General features: G+C 39.7%; 1 protein-coding gene and 1 long non-coding RNA gene across 2 annotated transcripts in view; both read right to left on the bottom strand.

Annotated features, from left to right (window-relative positions):
- Nucleotides 1-6804, bottom strand: part of LOC107708247 (T-box transcription factor TBX1-like) — a 12152-nt gene extending 5348 nt beyond the window's left edge. The window contains exons 1-6 of the mRNA XM_016512429.1: nt 6201-6804; nt 4183-4510; nt 2734-2835; nt 2348-2519; nt 1586-1741; nt 522-589 (exon numbers count right to left, since the gene is read on the bottom strand). Of these exons, the coding sequence (XP_016367915.1) occupies nt 522-589; nt 1586-1741; nt 2348-2519; nt 2734-2835; nt 4183-4510; nt 6201-6390 (1016 nt within the window). The 5' untranslated portion in view covers nt 6391-6804. The remainder of the gene's footprint in view (nt 1-521; nt 590-1585; nt 1742-2347; nt 2520-2733; nt 2836-4182; nt 4511-6200) is intronic.
- LOC107708248 (uncharacterized) overlaps nt 1-8843 on the bottom strand; it is a 16109-nt gene that overhangs the window by 6075 nt on the left and 1191 nt on the right. The window lies entirely within an intron of this gene.

Consider the following 8843-nt stretch of genomic DNA (forward strand, 5'->3'; position numbering starts at 1 on the left):
GTGTGTGTGTGTGTGTGTGTGAGCGTGAGCGTGTGTGTTGTGTGTGTGTGTGTGTGTGGATGACAGCATTTTTTTCATATTGTCAGTAAAGTAAAATGAATGCATATTTACTGTATAAAACCTGTACTATATTTAAAAAGACAATAAATATAGTTGCATCTCTATTTCTAAGGTTAAGTTGGAAATATAAAAAGATGCAATCCCGCACACTATCAATACTTGCTAAATATTGAAGTTTATTGTCACAAGCACAAGCAACGTTTCAGTCCACTGATCTTCATCAGGCAGATTGCATCTTTTTATATTTTTGATTCAACAATATTATTGGACTATTTTTCCTACGCACCTATTGTTTTTCAGGTGTGCTGAGTTTGTGTTGATTGGAAAGTATGTTTGTTCTGTCGGCATTCGTGTGCATTTCATTTATAAATGTGCATTATAATGGTCTTATTTCCAAAACAATATTTCCAATACTTTTTTTTTTTTTTAATCTTACTTAAAAGCAAAAAGGAAAAACTCACCAGTCCTCCGGATCACAGTCTCTGAAGCCCTTGGCAAACGGATTGCTGGCGATTTTCAGTTGCGTTATCTGAGAAGAAGAGAGTGAAAACGTGACAAATGTGCGGGTGCCAAATGAACAAATTCGGGTATTGACCTCCAATATCGTTCATTTATTTTTATTCTGACAATGAAATTGTTTATACAGGTAATCATTTCTCAAAGTCCATTCCAGAGCTTGTGTTATTATAAGGCGTTTTTTAAATTGTAAACTCATTTTTCTGCAATGTTACGCTCCAATTAATCGCGTATACAACAATGTTAACGAATGTGCGGTGTTCCTGAAAGGGCGTAGACACGCGACGATTGCATTTATGTTAACAATAACACTTTTCAACATTTATTTGGACACAGATTGGAAACTATTTAAACTAAGCTAAAGCCTCGCGGCTGTGGAAAAGCGCTCGATGAAGATGTGTGCGTGATTTTCCGGAATGAGTTGAAAAACAAATGTAAAGCCCGCGGTGAGAGCAAGAGATCAAGAGGTCAAACTGATAGAAGACAGAGCAGGAAAGACAGATGAAAAGAAGAAGAAGAAGAAAAACACCGGACAGCTGCGTGAGAGCACCAGTGACACAACCGTCTCTATTCAGCGTTCAAGTGTATAGCGTTTAAAATGTTTATTTTTGTAAAAATTATTTGTGTCCAATGTGTGTTAATTATAAACAATAAATAGTTCTTTAAGGTAAATTGAGATCATATGAAAATAATTTTAATAGGCCTATTAAAAAGTGCATTTTAAAGTCAATTCTAAAATATTCTAATAATAGGCTACTCGAATTTATTTCTATTAGGATCGTGTTTTTCGAGTTTTTAGTGTTTCATTTTATTTCGGACTTAACGTGGCATGGTTCAAAACAATAAATAGATAACTACAGCAGATACTGTAAGTAGGCGATATTTCCCCGTAAAATAGACTACTGTTGGCGGGTCTTTAATTGTGGCATTATTATAATCAGTGGGCATATGTGACAACAGCAAGGTGTTTCTAAAAAGCAGTAATAATTAGTGTGAGATGAGCACTTACTCTGTGGTTTTGATACGCTGTGACGGCGGTAAATCTGGTCTCCTCGAAAACAAACGTCTTGTAATTTTCCTCGGCGTATTTCTCACTGTCTTTCCTAGGATCCACGTAGACCACGTGGAATCTGGGCTGGTATCTGTGCATTGAGTTCAGTATGATCTGCAAAAGCAATGCATGATTGAACATGACTTCAAAAAAATATTACAAATCAGGCACTCGAGCAGCTCCGTTTGCGATGAATTACGTGCCGCGCTTCACGCATAGACATACACTTCTTATTTGGCATATTTAAATTACTTCAAATTAATACATGCAAAAAAGTTAAATAAAAAATATTAAATTTGCATTATTAAATGTGGAAAAAAACTAAGAAGCAATCCATCGTAGGCTATAAATAAACATCAACGATTAATAAGAACATAGCTGTTACGCGTTTCCCCTGCTCATTAGTGTCGTTAACTTTATAATTATTATAGCTATAATTAACGTCCAACATATGTATACGCCGGAGTGACAACCTACACTAATTATTTCCACTGCAGCAAAAATAGCGACATTAAATAGGCCTACTGCCTTTAAATATGCAGATCTGCCACGCATGCGTAATTTAGGAATGCTTACTCATTCTTCCACTGGTCTGTGCTGTTTTCAAATAAATATGAAAGATGACAATAGACGAATATCTCATAACTCTTTTTTTATGCAATAGTATTTTTAAGTAGGTCTCCGTTAAAACAAAACAACAAGATAAAAAGTCACACTTACATGTCCGTTATCGTCCAGTAGATTGTTGGTTAGTTTTAGTTTGTCGAAGGACACGATCTGTTTCATCCACTGCGCTCCTTTGGCAGGTGAGTCGGGGTGATAGTGCACTCTTCCTGGAGTCACTGGATCAGCTTTCCCAGCCACCAACCACGATGAACTGTGGAAGGCATACCTTCAGTATAGAGAAGAAAGAGAATGAGTGCTCCGTTTGGGACAATTGTGCTCTTTGGATAACACTAATAATATGCACTATACATATGATTGACATTACGCAACGCAACGTTGATCTAACTTCGAAATGTGTTTATTCGTTTTGATGCATAATTATATATGCATGCATGATGTAGGCTACAGCAGGCTCCTTGGCACTCAGGTTCATGGTATACCTGTATCGTTTATCATCCACTGGTAGGAAATCCATCAGGAGCATGTAATCTGCCATTGGGTCCATTCCAAATATTTTGACTTGAAATGTAGGAAACATTCGTCTGAAGAGGAGAATGCAGAAGTAATCCGTTAGCTATATACTGTATTCATGACTGCTACGTTTTCTATTTATGCAATCATTTTATATAAATCCTTCTGTAATTGGACTCTTTTAATTGTGGTGTCGAACTATTTTTGTGCAAAATTGCAATGTAGCCTACAAATACAGTATTAGGCCTACCTACGTTTATTTCCAGCGCACGTCGCAGCGTATCTCTCTCTCTCTCTCGCTCACAGACACACACACACACACACACACACACACACACACACACACACACACACTCTAGCCTGCGCACAAGGATGCAGTGCTCGATTGTGCAGAATAAACGCATGTTGTGTTCACAAATACATTATTCTGAAACCGTGTAAGCCCCTTCTGAAGGCACACCACATGCTGCATACCAGTGAAAGTGATCCTGGAATCATTGTTCAGTGGACGTGAGAGTCTTTCCACGCGCTAGTTGTGGATAGATGAAGCTAAAGTAGCTTTAAAAGTGGCTTTCCTTTAGATCCAGTGTAGTGGGTACCTTTGGAATGACGGATGACCTTGCACACACACATAAGAGGACAACCAGTTCAAATATTAGCTATTAACTGTTAAAATGTTTACTTTTTTTAATTACAATTTTCCCATAATCTTTTATCCGCTTCTGTCGCCGTTTAGTATCTTGTATAAGCAGATCATTATGAATCAAAGCCGTGACTTTATAGAGGGTCATTAATCTTGTTAAATAGAAGTCACGATTATATCCACAAGTAAATATGTAAAATTATTCAAATGTACCATATCTATATGCCACCTTGCAAATAAATGTATAATGTTTAGCCTGCATTTAAATCGATATTAAAACGCGTCTTTAGGCCATAAAGAAAAACGCACTGTTGTTGCCGATTGAACCGGTATTTGTAGTCGTATTATTTGCTTTTAAATAAAAGTACTGTTTTTGAAGTGTATAGATACCGAAAATGGTGACGATTATATTTGACGCATTTGCATATTTACGTTTTAAATTTATTTTTCCTCATACTTGACCCACATTTTCTTTTCTTTTCGTTTCTTTTGTTTCCTTTCTTTTCTTCCTAACAGCTTTACTTGTCTGCTTTGCTTACATTGAAATATGCACAGTAAAAAAATCTAAATGAAATTGAACACAAAGTAGATTTTTTTTTAAGTGACTTATTTTATTGAAATCAAATTTATGCTAAATTTACAGTGCTTTCACTGAATGCTTCTTTGTGGAACCAAAAATGGTTTTTCAATAACATCGCTGTGAAGAACCTTTTAAGCACCTTTATTTTTAATAACAGATTTTCTCGAAGTTCACTACAGAAATCTGTCAACTCACCTCCCAGCTTTTGTGACAATCATTTCAGTCCCAAGGTGATTAAATTCATCCCAGAGCGCCTTCATTTCCAAATGTACATTAATATTGGCTACTTTAGGGTTCTTTTTCACCAGCGTTTTGTTCGGCGTTGAGCTTGACGAGGAGCAGTTGGACGCTGCGGTGTCCGCCGGGGCCTGCGCTGGGTTGGATCCGGAATAGCTGTAGCTGTGCTGGGCAGCAGGGCACGGCTCAAACTGGCTTTCATGGTGGCTGTATGGATCCCCAGGGGAAGGAGAGAGATGGTAACTCCCAGGCGTATTGAGACTGCTCAGGCTGCTGGTCGTGAAGGCTGCAACATCGCAAAAATGGGACAGCTGCGTCAGCCACGGGCTTGATATCGCTGAAATCATTCCAAAAACTGGATTTACAATTTGCGCGGGACTCGAGTTCAACAGCAACAATATGCAAGTGAATGCAGGGGTTCGCCTATATGATTATCAAAGAGAAAGTAACTTCACGACGTCCCAAGTGATGAATCCAAGAACTCGGTCTCCTTCTAGGCTAACGCATATTGCCTAGGTGAAGCAGTTGAGATGAAAAGCCGCGTTAGAAATGTCTTAAAACTGTAAAAACGCCTTCCTAATTGGCTTTGTAGACGGTCTAAACTTGTGCGTATTGGCGCTCCGTTGTTTTCAAAGGCTTGCGCGCTGTAAACTGTTCCAAGCGGCCTCTAAACTGCTAAACTGAAATCCAGACTTCTCTCTTATCTCTCGCATAGGGCCTCCCCTTTGCGATAAAACCGGTTCTTGTTTCTATTTAGATAAGGAACTGCAGGTAATGTGCCTTTCCTCGCCTTGGGACGAGACTGATTGACAGAGAAGTGCGCCCCTTATAATTCGCAAAAATGGGACAGCTGCGTCAGCCACGGGCTTGATATCGCTGAAATCATTCCAAAAACTGGATTTACAATTTGCGCGGGACTCGAGTTCAACAGCAACAATATGCAAGTGAATGCAGGGGTTCGCCTATATGATTATCAAAGAGAAAGTAACTTCACGACGTCCCAAGTGATGAATCCAAGAACTCGGTCTCCTTCTAGGCTAACGCATATTGCCTAGGTGAAGCAGTTGAGATGAAAAGCCGCGTTAGAAATGTCTTAAAACTGTAAAAACGCCTTCCTAATTGGCTTTGTAGACGGTCTAAACTTGTGCGTATTGGCGCTCCGTTGTTTTCAAAGGCTTGCGCGCTGTAAACTGTTCCAAGCGGCCTCTAAACTGCTAAACTGAAATCCAGACTTCTCTCTTATCTCTCGCATAGGGCCTCCCCTTTGCGATAAAACCGGTTCTTGTTTCTATTTAGATAAGGAACTGCAGGTAATGTGCCTTTCCTCGCCTTGGGACGAGACTGATTGACAGAGAAGTGCGCCCCTTATAATGGGCTTTCCGGCACCCATTTACTTTTGGATAAGTGTATCGCCCACACCGCCCTCCTCTAACAATAGACTGGTTAGCTGGCACGACTGAGAGTACACTTTTTTTCGCAAAGCAAACAAACACCCGCGCAACACGGACAAACAACTAATGTTGCGAAGGAACAACTATCCGGTCCATTTCTAGAATGCTATTTCATTTTGTTCATATTTTTTGCCATTGGTTTTACCCGCGCCACGCTCGACTGACAGGCTCATCCTTCTGGAATCTGAGTTTCCTAGATTTCTGACACTTTGCATGCTTCGGTTTGCACCGCACTCGCTTACTGTATGGTTTATGTTATTTGAGGAGCACGCAATGACTAGCCTGTTTTACGAGTTGTAGCTGAAGTGTAACTCGGGGGAAATTATAGTTGCATTTCTGGGTACTGTACAAATTAGCGCGCGGCGTTTTATTTATTCAGTGCGTCGGGCGTAACTAGACGGAACGTGCTGTGCTGAATATGTTTGCAATGGTGAAATACACGTGTCTTGGCGTCAACTGAAAGTTTCTCAACAAACTGAGCGAGCCCGACAAATCACAAGGTTATCGTCAAGATCGTGTCCGTACCTTCCATCTCCCGCGTGACTGTGCTGTAGTGCATTTGAATGGATCTGGAGCAGTTTTGCACCACTTGCGTGTCCAGGCTAGTGGCGTGTTTGTCAAACGCTGTGTTTCCCGCTTGATCCCTCGCTGAAATCAGACAGGCAATACTGAAAGCGTTTGCCTTCGGAGAAAGGGGACTACTACAGTCGTCCATAAGCGAGAAACCGAGTCAAGGAACAGCGCTTCCGAGCTACTCCATGTCGAGAACACAGACAGTAGGCTGCAAACAATAACTCGAAGTAGGCTACACAAAGTTGCGTTCTTTGGGAAAGGGCCTTTTGGCGGCGTCGGTGCTCTCCAGTGTTTGCAAAACAAACTATTCCCACGGAATTCGCTCTGCGTTATATGCTCCAATTAAAAGATCTGCTCAAACACGTCCGGCGGTATTAAAACATCGCGCTTCCACGCACGCACACACACACACACACACACTCAAAAAACAGTTTTCTTCAGCCGCGGTGTCTCTGGGTGGTGTCATTAGGGCTCGCTGGAGAAGAGCTACTGCGGGAGAGAATGTCAGAAGCGCGAACTCCACGCCTCCAGTGCGCGGTTAAAAAAAAGTGTGCATGCTCTCCGCGGGATGTTTTATTTGAATAGGACCTTGTCAATCACTCTAGCAAATTTGAATTCACTGGCAAGAAAAAAGGAAAAGAAAAAGAAAACGTCACGCGGATGTCCTGCTGTACTTTTACTGCAAAGTATTATATGGTGTGCCTTTTCCCGCTGCTGCGCGCAGACGCTCTGTACTGTACACCAATGAACTGCACGCAGACGCTCTGTACTGTACACCAATGAACTGCACGCAGACGCTCTGAACCGCGCGCTAAATGAATCCAGTGTAAAGTGGTTGACCTATCAGTGCATTCAACAAAGGCTCCTCAGTGGTTCTTTGCACCATCTTGGGCTCACTGTACACTGTTCTTGAGCTGCTGGCTCAATGTTGATGTATCAGATCATCAAGTTGGTTTCTGGGATTTAAAAAGTTATTTTATTATTTTTTATTTAAGAAAGTTCCACTGTGGCGCCAGGCTGCAAGCCTTTTTTGGTTCTAACATTTATTTTAAAAAAATGCATGGCTTTTTAAAATCATTTAATCAAGCTTTTCTTCTTCTTTGATTTAGGACAATGCCCTTGTACACTGATGATACTTTTATTTTTTTTTATTTATTCAAAATGTCAGTTTGTGTCAGGTCATTTTGCTTTTATTTAAAAGGATTTTCGAGAAATCAACACAATAGTCCAAAATGAAAATAAAATATTTGATTTAAAATTGCTCGAGTACTATTAGGCCGTTCTGAATGGGCAGTAACTGTAAGCAAGGCATATATGCTTGCTGAAATGTCTGCTTTTTAAAAAATTTTTCTTCAAATCATTCAGTCGCCTTTCAGGTCTGTGCATCTAGATAATGACCCAAGTGCGCGTGAAACGTAAGGAGTGTATCGCGTGGCTTAGGCACTTGACCCTTCTCTCTGGTATACAATATCTAACTGGTTATCGGCTTATCAAGGTTCATAATTAATGCATAGAAACAAAAGTTATGTTTTGTTGACCTGCAGCGATAGCAACCGGATTGAATCTAATTTACACTCGGGCGATTGAATAACAGGCGAAAGCAGCGGGGCACTAATGAGATAACCTAGTTAACGACACCACTGTTTTCACTTCAGCTTAACACTATTTGTTTTTGGATGTTTATCTTAAGCCTAGCATGCTATCGGTCGTATATCAACAAATGTATTTTTCTAAGGAAAGATTTGAGGTGTGTGGCCCTTTCATTCAAAGAATTACTAACAATTAGTCTATAGTGTTAAAAAAACGTGCATTGACCTCCACTTTAAATGTCACTTATTATATCCTTCTGATTATATACTACTAATTTGGACAATTTACATGATTTGATTAATTATATTTGACTTAGAAAGAAGTAAAGATTATTAAACGTAATATTGTTGCATCATTATTTTAGGCTTGTATCCTAGATGTCACATAACTTTTTACAGTGTTTTTGCTGTATACCGCAATGAAACGGAAAACGAAATTGTTGCATTGGTGACTCATCCCTCAATCTAAAGTAGTTTTTATTTATGCATTTATTTTTCTTTCTGTTTGTAGGAGTGGTTGCAGTGATTGTGGTTTTGTGCAAGATGAAGCAGCAGACGTGCGTAAGTATTTCCTTCTTTTATCAGATGCGTCTTTTGATTGCAGGTCACTTCATCACTGTCGAGTCGGAAGCGTCCTTTGTAAATACTCACGTGATAACAGACACAATTCAGAGCTTGATACAAACTCGGCAGACCGTAATGTTGCGCAACGGAAAATAGATTTTGCACAAGGAAAAATGAGTTGCATATTCAAATAACAGTCATTAAAAAAGTATGAGCCCCCCCATTTTTGTAAATATCAGTTGATTTTTCCACAGCAACATCTGCAGGTACAAGTTTAAGCGAATCTATTAACAGCGGATTTAGATTTTGGGACAAAAATGCATTTATATTTGTCATAACCCAATTTGCCTTTCAGCTTCGGAAGTACTGTGCACCCTTTGTCCTTATTTTTTTGGCACTCGTAGCTTTACAAATCATATTTTATAGGGGGGAAAAAAAAAAT

Source organism: Sinocyclocheilus rhinocerous, unplaced genomic scaffold (assembly GCF_001515625.1).
Source record: "Sinocyclocheilus rhinocerous isolate Xijiao unplaced genomic scaffold, SAMN03320098_v1.1 scaffold1436, whole genome shotgun sequence".
Classification (NCBI taxonomy): Eukaryota; Metazoa; Chordata; class Actinopteri; order Cypriniformes; family Cyprinidae; genus Sinocyclocheilus; species Sinocyclocheilus rhinocerous.